This window comes from Uloborus diversus, chromosome 6 (genome assembly GCF_026930045.1).
Source record: "Uloborus diversus isolate 005 chromosome 6, Udiv.v.3.1, whole genome shotgun sequence".
Taxonomy (NCBI): Eukaryota; Metazoa; Arthropoda; class Arachnida; order Araneae; family Uloboridae; genus Uloborus; species Uloborus diversus.
In genome coordinates, this window is record NC_072736.1 from 44,993,768 (window position 1) to 45,012,644 (window position 18,877).

An 18,877-nucleotide genomic window follows, 5' to 3' on the forward strand; every position below is an offset into this window, starting at 1 on the left:
TTGGGTTAAAATTTGAGTCTAAGGGAATTAAAATCAGAGGATCTTGCACAACTTTAGTTTCTTGCTTACTTCTGGTTTCACAAGGAACAATGGGGACAACATATGGCTTTGAAAATTCTGTGTAAGTAAAAAAACTTAAAATTACCGCTTTTTTTAATTTTAAACTTTGATTCAATTTTCATACTAGAACTTAAAACTTAAACCTACATGGAAAGTTTAACAAACGAGTAAAGTTATATTTTTGATTTTGAACTTACTATATCATTCTTATTACAGCTATAAATGCAAGGTTTTAAAGTAATATTGCTATTTTAAATATACAAAACCTTACACATAATTAGAAAAGGCAACATAAAAAGGATTCATTCATGCTTTGGGTGATAAATAAAGGCAAGGAACTGATGAAAATACTGGAGTAATGAAATAAAAACACAACAATTTAGCAAAACAAAATACATTTATTTAGCATAAATTAATGCATAAAATCGTGCAACACAAAATGAATTGTTGACAGTACATTAAATATTGAGCAAATAGAGTCAATAAAAATTTACACAATCAAAAATTGGGATGCTTTCACTACATATTAATCCAAAAGTCACAATTTGCATACTATATACATCATGCAGGACCAATAAATAAAGAAAATGTTTTTTTTACAACAATGAATATGATGATCATGAACAGCAGTTAAAATGAATCAAAACAAACATGAATCTGGGCATCAAAAAATTATTAATGTTTAGAGCAATATATTTTTCCCCCCTATTCAATTGAAAAGTAAACAGAATTTAGGGTTTTGAATACCTACTTTCAAAGTAGAAATGAATCACCGGAACACGTAACAATACTACCACTTTTATGTACAGAAATTCAAAAAAAAAAAAAGTAAACTGTGCTTTATTTGAAACTTGAAGACCTCCATTTATGTATCAGTAGTTTAAATTCTTATTGCTTATGTCATTGAATTCAAACTGAACAAAATGTACCGAACTGAGAACCATGTTATTTACATCAAGGATAATCAGAAAAGCCTTGGTTATCAGCAACATTAAATTTCCTTTGTTTCACTAATTCTCATCTTTTAGATAGAGCTTATTTCCGTGATGCAAGACAGGGTTTTTTATTCTTTTTAATAACACATTTGAAAATGGAAAACCTTATGTAGATTCTGAAAAGAAGGAGGAAGCTTTCGTTCACGATTCTCAATTTTCATAGAGAAATTTGTTGGTGGTGGAGAAAATGTCAATAAAAATAATATTGAGTAGTTTGATTGGGACGCTAATGCGCAAATAGTAAGCAAAGCAAAAGGTAAGAATTTAGAGAATGATGAAAAGATGATAAAGTACAAATATGAGCGACAAATGTAGCTTTAGCTCAGACTAAGGACCATATTCAGAATTTAAAGAACAAAGAGCATGCATCACTTTATGACCAAATAGTGCAAAAAAGTCCTAAATAAAATTCCTTCAATGCAAAAATGCAGAAAAGTTTGACTGAATTTCAAAGAAAAAAAATCTAAAAATTTGTAAGCGGTGAATAATTTATTATTCCTTAATTAGTGTGTTTATGTTATCTATTGTGTGAATAAACGACCCAAACGCAAACTTGTATTATCATCCGTACATATTATCCGTAAAATCGGCTATCCACAATAGTGAAGTCAGTGAATTCTTTAAGTAATCGGGAGTTTACTATGTATGTACAGTCAATTTTCTCAAACAGGCTAACCAAAAATGCATGCCAGCTTTAAAGTTTGATTAGCATAAGTACAATTCAAATTAAAAATCATAATGATTTTTGTACTATTTTTCGCTTCAGAAGTATGACAGGGGGTTCAGATTTTTATGCGAACATTTTGGTATAAGTTGCATCAATAAATTACTTTAAAGATTGATTACACCATTCATGTTTCAACTGACCATATCGCTGGAATTACATGATTATATTGAGACTAAAAAATCATTAGCAGAAATTACACTCAAACAAGAACTGCCTAAAAATAGTAATAGTGAAGAAAAGCCAAAAATTAGTGCATTTAAAAGAACCCTTGCTTTTATATCCTTTATGTATTTCCCTTTTAAATATGTTTTTTTTTCCTTGTCACAAAGTAGTGGTCGTATTTTTGCATGTAACATTACCTAATGGTTAACAAACCGGTGAACTGATTCTAGATCTTCATGAGCAAAATGATGTCAAACTATGAAATTTCATAGAAGATCCAATAGGCCGCATTATATTTATTACTTTAGCACTTTTTATGTGATGGAACTCTTTTAAGCTCAACATCTAAAAAAAGGCACACAGTTTTCTTTTATAAAAGAAAGTTTTTGGTTTTTACAAAAAATCTTTCAAATAAATTAACACTGAGGAAACACCTAAAGCACTAGCAGCTGTCATGCTCTTTTACCTTTCTGCCAAGGTTCTGGAGCAAAGGAACTTGTAGAAGGCGATGAAATCATGTTAGCATTACTTTCATTCAAATCAGATGCATTCCCATACTTTGAAGATGAGTATGGTTTACTTAAATCATGAACATTGTGCTGAAAAAAAAAAAAGAAATGAAAAAAGGGGAAAAAAACAAAAAATTTCAAATACAAATACAGACTCTGGGACTAGAGTCTCTATATAGAAGCTATGTTTCCGAGTTTTGCAATATAATTGAATACTTTACCAAGAGAGTTACTGACAGGTTCTTCATTTCAACGTTTTTCAGCGAAAGGTGTATTCTCATTAGTCAATGCAATTTTTTTGACAAACAATGAAAATCATGATCACTTACATGGAAAAACATTAATTTTTCAAAACCAGAGGGATCGGCACATAATCATTCACTTCATTCTTTTATTTCTAGACTGACTTACCAAAACAGCATACGATGCAAAAAGATTCATTTTCCGAAGAAAATTATGCCTTAAACTAAACTGCAAAATCTCGATAAAATTATAAGTACTTTCTTTTCTTGTGCTTTTTATGAAAAAAGAAGTCTTATTTTTAAAACTTTGAATGAGAATTCATCAAAAGAAACAAGTTCAAGACAAGCAAGACATTAAGTTCCTAAAGTTTAAAAAAATGTTAAGAAATATAAATTTGAAAGAGTTATTTTTGAAGCACTTTGTGTATTTTCTGGTTTCAATCATGTGTGTAATTAAACTGTTGAACTTTTTTTTTTTTTTTGGATGTATTTAGTTTGTGTGTAAAATGAAACTCAAGTAAATATATAGAGTACAAAAATAGTAGTGAAATTAATATGAGAGCAATATTTCCTTATTCATGATATATTTCAAAAAGTGATCATGCTCCCCATAGTGATCTATGATTCGTTTTACGCAAAACACAAATGCATTTTCATGTGGCACAATGCTAAAGCACTATTAATTTGCTTTTTAGAAATTTTGAAATAATACGTAAGAATAAAAAGAAAAGAAAAAGTTAGTAATGTAAAAAAGGAAGTAATTGAAAGTCAAAAAATTGTAACTAATTCTTAGACCCCCCTGAGGGGAAAAGATAGATAAAATGAAAAATACCCCCTTGATGGGACATATCGTTGCCTCAGGGCAACAGTAAGACATCTAATCCCAGGAATAACACTAAGATATCCTACTGTTGTTCTGAGGCGACGATACGCCCAATATTGGGAAAGTTGTTTTTATATAATAGCTTAACAACATTACAAATAAATACAACCTTCTTTCTAAAACAGATAGTATTATTTTAAGAATAGCAACAATGACTGTTTTCAAAATTTAGTCGTTAAAATGAACTTCTTAAAAAAAAAAAAAAAGATGAAATGAAAATTACAAAATATCTCCTGTGGTGGGGCATATGCCCAACTTTGGAAAAGTTGTTTTGATATGAGAGCTTAACAAAATTAAAAATAAATAAAACCTTCCTTCTAAAATAGCTAGTAAATTTTTAAGAATACAGTAACAATGATTGTTTTTAAAATTTAGTAGTTCACTTTAGTCAAACTCACCTTAACATTTAATAAATAAATAAATAAATAAATATAAAAGAAAAATGTTGGAACAGCATCTTTTCTCATTTTGACTCTTTAAAATCTTATTTATCAGGTTCAAAATATTGCAATAATAAATTTCAAATAAATTGTTTTTATGCATGTACTTATTATTTTGTTATGCATTTTATATCACTTTGATTCAATAAATCAAAATATTGCCAATCTTCACATCACTTTAAATTTTTCTGACAAGCATAGCTTTTTTAATGATTTTTACTGTTGCAAAACAGCAAAGGAACTTCTTGCTTTTTAATGTTTGATAGCACACAAACATTATTAAATTGGAAAAAAAAGAGAAATGTCTGTTCATCAAAAGTGCAGTAAATATAGAATTTAATTTTGAGGAAGATATTCAATTAGTACTTTGAGAGGAACTGGAATTGAGCATTAGACATTTTCACCTAGAACAGGGCTTTCCAACCTTCCCAGCTCGTGGAAAGCTTACAAACTATGAACATATATTTTTTTTTATTTGATAATATATTTCTTTTTAAACATTTTTTAGAAGAATACAAAAGCAAGAAAATCTTAAAAACCACTACTAAGCATGATCATAGCAAGAAGGGGCAACTACCTCTCCCTAGAGAATAGTCTAAACTTTCACTTTCCTCCCTAAAGTCACTAAAGATAGTTTTAAATTACACTTTTGGGACTTCTGGAGGACACACGCTAACCTGTTCTTTAACTCTCATTTGGCCAAAAATTACTAAACCATCTGAACTGAAATTATGTTGGATTGTTGACCCGCCTTGCCTCCAAAAACTTAAAATGTGGCCCTTGGGCGAAAAAGGTTGGAGAGCCAGGACCTAGAGAAAGGGTTTTTCTGGATTAGTGATATTAAATCTCAAAAGTAAATTAATTAAAAAATTACTGAATATGATTTCCCAAGTTGAAGTTGGCAGAATTTAGTTGCTTGCTCTAGAACAGATGGATAAGGGTCAACCTGAAAAGACATTCATAAAAACACACATCAGTATAAAAAGTTTGAGAAAATGTTAAATTTTAAAATCACAACTTCAAAGTTTAAAAAAATCTGATTTATACGATAATAATAATGTTTCAATTATTGTTAATTATCTTTTAGAGAATATTAATTTTTCTAACATACCCTGAAACTTTGACACATATTCTTCGAGTGACCACTATTTGCCGAATCAAAGCATCAAAATTTTAGTAACATTTTGTTTTATAAAAGATAGAACTCTTAAAAGGTGGTTTGCTTGTAAAAATAAATATAAATAAATATTCTATTTCAAAAAATCAGTAATCCAACATCATTAAGCACAAAAATTGCAAATATTTGTTGTTTTTCTTTGTTATTCATACAATATATTCAAGGAAAAAAAAAACCCTATTAGTTATCTTACTCATTCATTATGTTATCAATATGCTTCTATTGTGACAAAATAAAGAAGCAAAAATAATTTTGTAAATTTGAATAGCAAAAAGCTTTAATATTCTTTTTTTCCCTGCTTTTAGATTAAATGTTTCCTTTAAGTAAACAGTGAGCTCAAAGGTTTCTGGACAGTGTAAGAGGGTTGAATTAAAAAAAAAAAAAGCTCTGCTATACATTTTGCTTTTGTTTATGACAATGTAATTTAATAATTAAACATGTACCTCTCCTATTCTATACATGGTGTATGCTTCTTCAAGAAGCTCATTTGTCTCGTCAACAAAAATCCCAGATTTCAGTAAGGTCTGACAAGATCTATAAATTTCCAGCAAGCAACATATAAGTCTACTTTCTTCTGGAGGAGGTTCTTCCTGAAGCAAAGAATTCATTTGGTCTCTCAAGATATTTACACAACAATCATAAGATTTTCTTACGAGGTAAACTCGATCTGTGTCCCTCATGTATTTCCTAAAAAGTTATTAAAAAAAATTCAACATTAAATCAAGTACATACATACGATACTTACAAGTACTAGAAATACAACACCCAGACTTCTCCATCAATGTTTCAAAATAAAAATATAAATGTATGTATACCTCGACCATAAAACCTTGGTGTTTGAAATTAGACTGACTATACCGCTAGTAGAAGTGAACCTGCAAAACATGTCCACAACCTGAAGTTGAAGAAAATGAAAAACACATGGAGCATTTTTCCTCAAAGAAAATCTGTATTTATTATCTTCAGAAGATTTCTTAAGTTGTAGAACAACATCTTCATTGATATTTAAAAAACATTTTGAAAAATAAATATATATTAGCCGCTATGATACAACGAAACATTCAATTTCCGAACATGCTGGTTCCAAGGAATATAAGGCATTACCGTAACACACAAAATAGGCCTAAAGGCGTTTTATAACTTTAAATTTGACATCACGTTGTATTACGACCTGCCAGGAGTAAAGAGCACTGGCAGACATCACGAAATTACGGCAAATTACTACATTCAACTCATGACAGCTATGAGAGGTGAGAGAGAGAGAGCGAAAAAGATCGCTCAAAGTATTTCAAGTCTTCACATGGCTTTCAAATTAAGAATATGCAAAACACAAGATGTGTTGCCAATGCAAGAAAGTTAAAGATATGTTGCCAATCAAAAAGTAACTCAATCTAAAAAAAAAACCTCGCGGTTATAAGATACAATTAACTGGTGACTCGGTTCACCCAAAAGTTCATTCATTTCGCAACCGATCTCACGAATGACGTCACAACGTGATGCAATGTTTACATCGAAAAAGGATTGATTCTGCATGATGCAAAAACGTATTAATTTTTTTTTTCAAATTAAGTGATTCTTTCACTTTTTGTGAAAGTTTAAATTAAAAATCTAACACATGTGCCAGAGAAATGTTTTCCCTCTCTCCTGTAAAGTAGTGATTATGTGACTTACATGAGCCTGGCTCTGAGCAGACCAAAATAATACAGACGAACACGCGAATACTGTTCGCAGAAAATTTCCAAAGTTTGCAGAAAATTTTGATGTTTTTTTAAACAAATTTCTGTAATATTTTTTTTTTTTTTTTTGACAAGCAACAATTGTTAATCTCCAATTTTGAGGTACCCCAATTAATAATATTATAAAAGCAGTAAATATAATTGGAAAAACATTCTTGTTGCATAGTACTAATCTACTCACTTCCAACTTTACACTTTTTTCTGTCATCCTGATCTAAGACTCAGGAATACTGCATTTTTTGTCAGAAAATTTATAAGCACTCATTTGAGTTCACAGACAGTTTTCAATTTTATCAGTCTGGTTCTGAGGTACGGAATTATTAATTTACTAGTAATTACCCACTACCATTAATAATGAATATTCGAAATTAACACAAAAAATAAGCAACTCAGGCACATACTTAAAGCATAAAATATCGAAAGAGCAATGTGAATTAACAGGGAAAGTTAAAAATTAGGAAATGTAACAGGTACATGTGAATTAAAGCACTAAGAAGCAATGGGATGACAAAACTGAAAATTGGGCAAAAGCTCATGTGCCTCATCAATTAATGATACAATATAATTTGAACACTGCAGTAGAAACTATTTCTCTGGAACTGGTTTTAATACTATCATAGAGCTTTGGATAAAGTACTATTGTTATGAAGATAGGCAAAGAGAATAATTAAAAGTTACAATAAAAATTTTTGAAGGAAAAAAAGTTCCATAAGTGGAAAAAAAGGTAATACATATCTTAGCATAAACATTTAAGCTTTGACATTGATAAAAGGACTAATTTTTATTAAATGAATTTAAATATGTCAAGTGAAAAATGTTCTTTGAATGTACTAGCCTGCTGAGAAACATGGAGGGCTCCATGTCAGTTTTAATTGCTGGGCTGTAGGAGGATTTCCTACAGTTTACACTTCCTTTTCCTAGTTTACACTAACCTTATCTCCTACAGTTAACACTTTCCAACACTGAGCTAGGCCCCTAGTTTCCAACTTGGCTGAATACCCACTTGGCAGTGTTGTGAATGCATCATGAAATGTAAGGCTAGATTTTTCATGTACGATGGTCAAAAAAAAAAAAAAAAAATACAGTGCAATACTGAAAAAATTAAAGATTTTTTAAAAAAGAAAGGGCAGTTTTGACTACTTATTTTAATACTGTGCATAAAAGGTGTCAAAGAATGATGCAGATATCTACATTTCTATAAATATATATACTGTTATGAGTCCGGCCACTTCAAGAAATTCTTTAATGACGACATTGTTCTTGAGAAAAATGGGAACCGTATACTTCATTCAAATATAAGGAGGATGTTTAATCATTATAAGAAACTATTTACAGGTTATGTTACTAAGGTAATTTTAGATGAAAAACAATGGAATAAACGCCAAATTTAGCCTGATTACAACAAATTGATCGTAAAAATAATTACTATTTACAGAATTTGAAACAATACTATAAACAAGGTACCAAACTGTTAATTTCCTTTGTATCTTGATTTTTTATTTAACCAAAAGTAGAAATGCTAGTCATGTTGCTCAAAAGATGTGTGCTGCATGTGGACAAAGTTCTAGTTTAAATGATTTGAAGACAGTTTGATATGTTTAAGGGAAAAATTTCAGCATGAAGGTAATGCACACTCTTGATAACTATCTGTCAAGGGGGACCTCTTAACCCTTTTAGGGGCAGTGGTTGGGCTGTGAAACCACTAATTTATGAATTTTTTTCTCTCTTTTTTCCGAATTTTTTGAATCAAAATCGCTTGAGTCCTCTTCTTTTAAGTTCAATGAACAACATTAGATGGCAGAATAACAAAAAATTTTTTTTCGTAGGTTCAATTTCTTGTTCAAATCTTCAAATTTTCAATTTTTTGTTTACCCCAAAAATTGGAATTTTTTTCAGATTTTAAAATTTTTAATTAGTGCTGAAAGAGTGAATCATTTTTCTTCTTTTTTCCTGAGGTAGTCAATCATATTGTTCGAAAAGATTCAAATTCATTTTTACATGCATAAACATGTTTTTGTCCTTCCCCAGGTGGGGGGGGGGGTGAATAAATGGGGACACTACCCTCAGTGAAAAAAATTTTTTAAACTGAAAAATCTATGTCTAGATAATCAAATAAACCCATTTGTGGTGTTTTTTTTAAAAAGATTTCTCAAAAATTAATGACGCGCCCCTGAAAGGGTTAAAAGAAACAATTACCAAAACCTATGCAAATATGTGAAGGGTTGAAAATAATGGTAAACACAAAAGTTACAAATGCTCATGCTGCAGAATCACATATTAAACACAGATAAAGATGTTTAGCATAAGTAGATGCAATCAGATTATGAAATGCACAAAAATTGGGATTGAGGCATAAAAAAACAGCTAAATTGCATGAACTTTATGTCTAATGTGTTAAAGTTGGTAGTAAAAAATTTTCAAAGAAATGAAAACAATCATGGAGATTTATAACGTTATTTTTAGAGTACAGAAAACACTCACAAAAATAAAAGGAATATTGTAAAAGAGTTATTTGACAGGGAAGTAGCAACATGATTAGTCTTCTTACACATTCAATTGCTCTTACCAACCTATTATCCTTGCTTTTATGTAATTGTTTTGCTTCAGCTTTTTACATAATGCCTGCTAGTGGAAAAAATCCCTTTTGCAGAATTTTGTCACCAATTCAATTTGAACTTGAGTTTCTCTTATTATATATGCTTAAAAAATAGAACTATTTTCAATGCATTTACTGTAACAATAGAAATGCCTTTAAAGTTGTCGTTCTTACTTTCCAAGTTCAGGCGTCCTGTACAACTGTTGAGTAAGGTTAACTAACATATTATAATCTCTTTGTTGAGTGAGGACTTCAATAAGTAGATGAACAGAACGGTACATGTGGGCTCCAAAGCTCCCTGGTCTATCTATTTCATTGCTTGGTGCTCGCCAAATGCCCTAAGTAAAAACAATAAAATAATAATTTAAAAAATAATTAATTTTTTTTTACATAAATTCAAAAATTCCTCACTTGTACAAAGTTCACATTTTCCAATAAATGATACAGCAAGCATATTTGAATGATCATAAATATAATAAATCATTTCATTTCACAGGAGGTTCCCATGTTTTTGTTGTCAAAAAAGGATGCTTTTGCCACATTCTTATTTTAAGTTAAATTACATTTTAGCAAAAATAATCAATTGTTTTTCTCCCTGTATACAATGAATATTGTCCAGTTTTTGTTGAAAAAATTAAAAAATAATTTAAAAAAAATTATATTAATTTGAATTTTTGACATCTTGAATTCAAATTATGTGTAGGTGCATGTGCGTGTGTTTGTGTAGGCGCATGTGTGTGTGTATGTATGCATGTGTGTGCGTGTTATGTATGCAGTGCTGTGTGTGTACGCGCGCATGTGTGTAGGCGTTTGTGTGTGTGTAGGAATGTGCGTTTGTGTCTGTGCGCAGGCATGAGAGTGTGTGTGTGTGTGTGTGTAGGCGTGTGTGTGTATGCGTGTAAGTGTAGGATATGGACGCAACCTGGAGACGGTTTTCACAAGAGGAGCAGCATCGTGAGGCCGGTCAACATGAAGGTGGTGCTGGTGGGAAAATAAAATGATAGGAATTCAAAACAGTCAAGTGAGAACAATAAGCAATGTGATTGCACAAAAAAAAAATGACTTAAGGGTCCTATAAGAATTGCTTATCATCACAAATATGAGAGTAGAAAAACAATTTAAAAAAATAATAAAATCAGGTTCTTTGACAAAAAAAATTAAAAGAGTTTAAGCATTAAATTAAGTTGACTATATTTCTGCATATCACCAATATATTAGATCAGCTATTAAAAACACTAAATGTTTAAGATAGTATTATTTGATAGTAAGCAAAAGTATTTCAAAAATTAAGTGCAATGAGATGGTGATTAAGAGAAATAATTTATAAAACTATCACAAGGTAATACTAGTAATAATAATAAAACTAACATTGAAAAAGTTTGTGTTTTTACGATCTGCAAATAGGCCAGGCATTGAAGGATAATTTTTTGTTATAGGAGTAGCGGCAAGAAGGATTTCTCGAGCCCACTGCAAATTCTGAAAAGTAGAACAAAAATGAAAATAAGTGGTACTATTCAATAAAATAATCAAGAAAAGCGGAGGCATTAATTTTTTTTGGAAATTCTTTTCATTCATATTTTTGTAAAGTGCATGGTATAATCATATCAAATAAAATATTTTTGAATACAATAAGAACAGCTGGTTAAGCACAGGCACTTTCTCACAGAAATTTAATGTGATTCAATAAGGAAAAAAAAATCAGTTTACACAAGCTACTGCTTTATGAAATACGTAATTTGTGCATTCGTTTATGACTTTTGGCCCAGTCTACATAATATGAGGACTCAACTGATGCATCGGTGCCAATGGTTTAAAAATTTAGCCATCGGCATTGGCGGCCGATGCTAACTTGGATAAAACATCCGCCTATCAGTCTTGAAAAACATCTAAAGGCTGATGTATTGCCGATGTTTTTGGGCAAAAAAAAAAAAAAAAAAAAGAAAACAAAATATCACTTTTATTTATCTATTTTTTACTGAATAATTAAAAGCAAGTTCTATCAAAACTTGATGCTAGTTTCAAGAACTTTCTGCTCTTAAATTGAAATAACTACAGTATGTATTAGGAAGTTAGTCAGACAATTTAGAGCAAAAAGCAAGGCTCAAATTTGAGGAATCAACCAATGTCGGGGGACAAAATTTCCGAAATTTTATCTTCCCCAAGAAATAAAAAATCTCGAAATTTTCCTGATTTTAGCTTAGATCTTTTAACTTAAAACTAAACAAATAAATACTCGCATATTCTAACACATAATTTGGGCCTTGATTGAAGATTAAACTGTAGCAAAAGCTCAATCACGAAAATAGGTCAGGAAATTCCGATTTCAGGATCTGTAGATAGTGATGTAAAATCCCTAAAAAGTCTTAATTTTTCTTTATAGCTTTTAAGGTCTAAATAGTTTTTTCACTAAAACCCTTATTTATGACTTTATAGCTTGTTAGTTTAGAAAAATGGTTTTCTTAAATTCTACATTCAACTTCCCCCCCAGATTATATTGCCATGAACTAATTAAGAAAATCATTTCTCCACAGCTATTAAGGTGAGCGGCTAAAGAAGGGGAAGAATCAAGAAATTTAATTTAGGGAATCCATATTATGTTTCCCTAAATTTAATATTGTAAAATGTTAAAAAAATACCTAAATGTTTTTATTATTTCAAGCCAATAATACATTTCAAAAAACTCTTACAACCAAAAAATAATTATCCGCCATTAATAATGTTTAACAACATTTAGCATACACAGTTAGTATATTCACGTTCAGTATATTGCTAGAAAAGCTCTGCACTTGGTGTTACAGCTATTGTGTTATAGTGTGTTATATAGAACTGTTTTTTTGTAACGTAATACATATTAGTTATAGAGATATTCATAAGTGAAAGTTCTTTTTGAACTATTTATTTATCATTATTATTACAATTTAATTTCCAGTTTGTTTTTAAAACACGATCGCAAACCTTCTTTGGAAGCGTTAGGGGATGGGATAGGATTTTTAGACACTCTTCTACGGCAATTTTTCAACAAGAAGATTCCAAATGTGCAATTCTAGGCAATATTTGATGATATTAGGGGGGGGGGGGTGTTAAGGCACCCTTCAACAGAAATGTAGGTTAAAAAAATGAAGTCCTAAAAAGAAGGTTAAAAAGATCCTCAGTAATGTTGGTGGCAGAAGAGGTTCGGGTGGTGCCCCTCCCCCAAAAATTCTTCAAAATTCAAGTCTTAAAAATATGATTGTAGGCCTCAGCTTTGGTACCAAAACCAAAAGGGTGGGGTAAAGGGACTTGTCCAGAGAAATTTTCGGAAATTGAAATTATAAAAACGCAGTTTTAGAGGATCTACGATGAAATTTGTAGGGCTCTCTCCCTCTCTAGAAAAATTTTCAAAATAGAAGTTTTAAAAACGGGATTGTAAGTTATGTTGGCAACGTTGAAGGAAAGGAGTGAGTTCTAAATGGCTCCCCCATAGCAATTTTTTAAAATAGAAGCTTCAAAATACAATTTTAGACTGTATCCACAGATGTATTGAACTCCTAAAATAATTTTCGAAGAACTTTAATGATGTTTAAAGGGGGATTTTAGGGACGCTTCATGGATTTTTTTCTTAGTTGAAGGCCTATAAATGTGATTGTAAGCCATCTTTTGGTAGGTATTAGGTAAAAAAGAGTTCAGGGACTCTCTTATGCCAGTTTTTAGAAAGTGAAGTTCCAAAAATGAATTTTAGACGATTTTCGGAAATGTTGCAAAGAGAGAGCTACATGGGAATCTGTCCCGGAATTTTTCCTCAATTGCAGTCTTGAAAATGCGATTGCAGGCCATCGATGAAAACTTCAAAGGAAGGAGTCGGGCTTAAGTACTCAACCACAGCAATTTTTCAAAACTAAAGTTCCAAAAATGAAATTTCAGGCCACGATCGGGGCAACTAAGGATAGGATTGAGTTCAAGAACTGATTCTCTGGGTCCCCCTTGGCTACGATCCTATTTTTATTAATTTTTGATAAAAATTTTGTGGGAAAACTTCTTAGAGTTTTTCTTTTCCCAAAACGTTTAAAATTTATGTTTTTTGATTTTAATATTTTAGATTTCCATTCTTATATTTGTATTTATTGAAATACAATAAATCTCTAGTTAAAGTTTTGTTTTACTTCCGTTTTTTACCTTTGAGCTTTTAACTACTAGGGTAATACCGTGACTCTTCATTACAGTTCTTTACATCTTTTCTTCTGTTAGAAAAATATTTCTGAAACTCATGTATTTTTCTCTACTTTGCTGTGATTTTTGACATAACATTTCCATTAAAAAAATAAGAAATATAAATGTGTCAGAGGTCTTAGCTATCAAATTTATTTATCCATTCATTTTCTTGAAATATGACTTGCCATTGTTTTCTGCAACATACTGAATACTATTTTCTTTTTAAAAAACATGCTTAAAATCTATATTTCAGCCATCCTTAGGTTTTTCCATTGGCCATTGGCATTGGCCATTTGAAACAGAAAACAATTAGCCCTCGGCCGTCTTTGAACCATCGGCCAAAAATTGCCATTGGTCGAGCCCTACATAAAGTAACTACAAAAGTGCTTAAATCAGCGACAGGCTCTGGGCCGAACTAGGCTGCTGTGCTAAGCCAATTTATCAATCTTCTATTAGAATTAATCATACATGATCAATAGCTCCTTTTCTTAGAACTGCAAGAACTTTACAACAGAGTTCCAATGCAGAAACTAGCAAGAAAGCCAATTCTTCGAAAAGGAGCGAGTGTCTGAGATGTAGGAGGGTTACCAAGTTAAATAAACTATGGAACAAATGTGAACATTATTTTTACACAAAAAAAACATGCATAAGTACATACCTATTTTTACTGCATTTCGAAATGCTGTATGAGTTTAAAAAAGGGCACCATCTTTTGTTGCAACAGTAAGTTGAAACTTGATTGGTCATAAGTGCAAATGATAGGTTATAAGTTGAGGACTACCTGTATTTACTCTATTACAAGTAAAAGCTGCTTTATTGTAAGTAACAAATGCTTCTGCTGAACTATTCCAAATACAAAAATCTTATTGAAGCAGCAATTTTTCCTCAACTCAGCGCAACTCTTTACACAAAGGAATGTAAAGCTTCACAAACTGATTAAATTACATACCAAATAACATATGCATTACAATATTTTGTTACTTTTCCTGTTAAATGTTTTTTCCCTTGAGATTAAAAAAAAAAACAGCATAAAAATGGCCAAAAATGAGGAATCTATTAATTTTAATATGTTTCTAGGATAGAGATAGAAATTGTGTGTGTTACACATGTCTACCTAGCTATGGAAGGGCTTCTGACCAGGGAACCACACAAAGAGTGTAATAATGAAAATAATTAAAATAGGTAGCAATCAAAAGAGCACATTAACACTTGTTTTTACGCAAAAATTACTTGCCTTTGTGCTTTTGTTATCGAAATATAAAGTTTTTAAGGCAGCCAAAATTTTCAGAAAAGCACCAAATTTAAAGACTTAGAAAAAAAAAACGAAACTACCTTGCGATTTCATTGTCTGCATATGACAGGATATCCATCTGCAAAGCGTGTGAAAGGTGCCTTCAATAACTCACGGAACCAGCAAAATTTGGTGACTTTTCTTAAAGTTTCGGCAGACTTCAAGTCCTCATATTCGGATAACGGGGACTCAGGGGCAAATAATTTATGCATCTATAAACACGTTATACTATACTCCTTTGTTGCTACAATTTGGATTTTTTTCATTACTGCACAATTCTATGGTTTCCTGGTGAGACTAAAAATCCCACCTCAGCTCATGTACCTGCTGTTATACAGGATGGGGCAAAAGATATGAATCGGTTGTTAAGGGATGTAAAACAAAAACAATTCAACTTACGGAAATTATGTTTATATTATTCAATACAGTAGACAAATACAATCTAGTTTTTTTACATTAAGTTTTAAAGATGACATCAGTAAGATGGTAGCCATCAGCCTCGATGCATTCTTGGGAAGTCTGTCAGAATGCCCTCTTCGTGGTGATAACAGAATGGCCATTTAAAAAAAAGTTCTAACAGCAAACCCACCACGCTTTCTTGTCCAAAACATGATTGAAAATGAAAATAGATTCTCCCACTGCCACAACAAGCTCCCACCTTCCCAACACCACAGACTGAGCGCTGACCATTCAAAACCGATTAATACCTCTTGCCCCACCCTGTACTTGAAAAAAACTTGTCATTTCCAATATCACCTATTACTTATACTGGAAAAGATAAACATATTAACACCATAATGCATTACTCCATTAGTACTTTTCAAAGCACTAGACGAAAAAACAACAACCTTCACTTCAAGATATAACTTACCTTATTTTTGGTAGAGTGACAATAATAATGAGCCATCCTGTACAATGATTTGTAATGCTGAATAAATCTTTGTAAGCATTCTCTCATCGAATCTAAGCACATAGGAATGAGTTTCATAATTTCAGCTTGACTCTTTTTTAATTCATCCGCTGTTGGTGTTTTGGTAATTGAAGTATTGGTGGTATTAATTGCAGGTATATCCGAGCTTTTTGTTTGCTCCTTTGATGAAGATGAAGAGCAGGCAGATGGCGGATCTTTGAAAAAAAAAAAAGAAATAAATAGCATCTAAAACTATATTTCTGTAAGACTTAATAACAAGAAATTCAGTCTAGAACTAAACAAGCCTACTTTCCCATAAACCCATATCTACTTTCTAGTATCTTATCAATATTCTCAAAAACAGCTAAAATTGCAAATAATTTCAAACATAATTTTTTAACATTTTAGGCCCATTTCTAGGAATAAAATATGTCTCACTCATCTAAAGAATTAGATGCATAAAAAATAAATAAATAAATAAACGAACAAATAAAGTAGCAGCACCTTTTAAACAAAGCAGCTAATACACTTTTTTTCATTAAAAAAAATCTTTATCCACTTTCAAAAAGAATAATAATAATTTTTAAAATTAATAAGCTCATTAAACTAAATACATAACATCAAAAAAAAAAGTTTGTTTTTCCCTTGTTGCCAAAAAAAAAAAAAAAAAAGAATTAATGTACTTTCCAAAATAAATAAAAACAATAGAATGTCAACTTAAAGAAATAATTTTCGTCATCGTCAAAAAAAAAAGTCTGCGCATATCTTAATGTAGAAACATAAAGGACTTTAAGTTTATCCGACTAAAACTGAATACATAAATTCATACTTTAGAGTGAAAATAAAAACAAGTCATACTAACAATAATTATTTTACAGTTAAAACCATGGCTGCGGAGTCAGAGTTCATCTCATTTTGGGATAAAAGAGTCAGATTTGGAAGCCGAAAGTATTTACTTCAAAGACTCGGAGTTGGAATCGGTCATTTACGCAACTCTGCCAATGTTTCAGGAGTTAGAGTCGGACTTATTTTGGGATAAAGGAGTCAGAGTCGAATATTCAAGAATTGGGGTCAGTCATTTTTCTTCCATGTATAAATTTTTGCCAAAGCTACATAGTCAGAGTCCAAGTCTGGGAGTCGGAGTCCAACTAATTTTTGGGCACAGGAGTCAGGTGCCCCGAAATTCTCAGAGTCGGAGTTTGTCATCAAGAGCTATTTCCAACAAAATTTGTTTGAAGTAAATCCGCCTTCAAGTGCGGAACCTACATTGACTTTCAGTTTCCCCGTAGGCGCTAATGTTAAGGGATTTGAACTGTTCAAAATTGAACGGAAAATTGTCCAAATCAAAAAGATATTTTATACACATGTTTTTCATCAAAAGCATTTTCCTACAAGTTTGTTTGAAGCAAATTCGCTTCTACGTTCGGAATTGCTTAAAATTTCCCCGTAGGCGCAAATGTTAAGTTTTTTTTTGAACTGTTCAAAATTGAACCAAAAATAGTTCAAATCAAAAAGTGAAATATAGGAATGAGGTGTCTTTGTCGACATCTTTTGAACAAAAAAAAATTTGTTCGAATCGGACTATTCACTCAATAGGTATTGAGGAGGGGGGTGGACAGACCAACAGACATTTTCCCCCATCTTAATACGATACTTTCCAATTTTTAATTTTTCAATATTTAATTATTTTTTTAAAACTTTTTTTTTTGTTTTTCGCAATATTTTCAAGATGCATTAAACCTTCTTTCATGCTTTTTTTCTTCTTTCTCTGACTTTCACTGGGAAAGTAGGATAAAAAGCATACACATTTATTGTAGCAATAAAGCAGCTAAAATTTGACCAGCAGTTTACCAGGGGAATAGTGACTCACAGTTTGAGAAATAATAGAGAAAAAAACAAAAAGTGTTCAGTTCATGCAGTGGCGTAGCTACACTTTCTGCCGCCCGCGGTGGTTCCTCCATTTGCAGCCCTTTTTGATGGGAAATAGTTGATTTTTTAAAAGAGTCAAAAGTATTTTAATAAAATTTTAATAAACAAGAAAAAATACTTTTTTTTTCTTCTTAAAATTTGAAATTTTAAGCAATTTTTAGTAACGCTTATAGAAAAAATGCTTGGAGCTCCTTCCAGATTTTTTTTCTTGCTTTCAAAATTAAAATTAGTTTTATGCATTCTTTTACATTAGAGGGTCGGGACTTCTCAATGAAATTTTCTGAAACTGAAGTGTTAAAAAAGCAATTTTAGGCTATCTTTGGATATGTGAAGATATTGCTGAAGGTTCGGGGGCGCTATCCGGAATGCTTTTCAACAAAACTGAAAAACACGTAAATGTATGCCGTATCTAGTTGTATAAGTGCCTCCCCTAATTCCAACAAAGACTGGATTTTACTCCTGAAATATTTTCAAACTTGAAATCAATTTTAGTATATCTTTGATGACGTTAAAGAGAGTAGGGAACGTTCAGGAGCTTTCTGGAAATTTTTCGACGCAGAAGTTTCAAAAATGCAATCGTAGGCTATCTTTGACGGCATAAGTTTTCTAATGTTTCTCAAAATATTGGAAAGTCAGATGGTTTTATTGTCTCCCCTTGAAACTTTTTGAAAATAACGTCCTAAAAACTTGACTTCAGCCGTTATTTGACAGACAATGTTATGAGAGAGAGAGAGTTCGGAAGGAATTTTCCTACCCAAAATCTGTTTCAAAACTGTTGCTCATTTTAAGCTCTTCACCAATGAGAAAAAAATTATTTGTGGTCTTTCCACAGAAATTTTTAAAAACGAAATTTGGAGTCAACTGTGATGACGTTAGGTGATTTCATGCACATCTGGCGTCTTTATCTTAGACTTTCCTAAAGTTAAAGTTTCAAAAACCCAACTTTAAGCTATTTTTTGAGATATTGGATGAGATGGGGATTTAAATGTTTGAAGTTTCCTAAATATACAATTTAGACTATATTCAATCATT

General features: G+C 31.3%; 1 protein-coding gene across 1 annotated transcript in view; it reads right to left on the bottom strand.

Annotated features, from left to right (window-relative positions):
• Positions 1-453: 453 nt before the first annotated feature.
• LOC129224370 (calcineurin-binding protein cabin-1-like) overlaps positions 454-18,877 on the bottom strand; it is a 110,060-nt gene continuing 91,636 nt past the window's right edge. The window contains 6 exon segments of the mRNA XM_054858812.1: positions 454-2,543; positions 4,893-4,964; positions 5,639-5,882; positions 9,702-9,865; positions 10,896-11,003; positions 15,878-16,131. Coding sequence (XP_054714787.1) covers positions 2,397-2,543; positions 4,893-4,964; positions 5,639-5,882; positions 9,702-9,865; positions 10,896-11,003; positions 15,878-16,131 — 989 coding nt within the window. The 3' untranslated portion in view covers positions 454-2,396.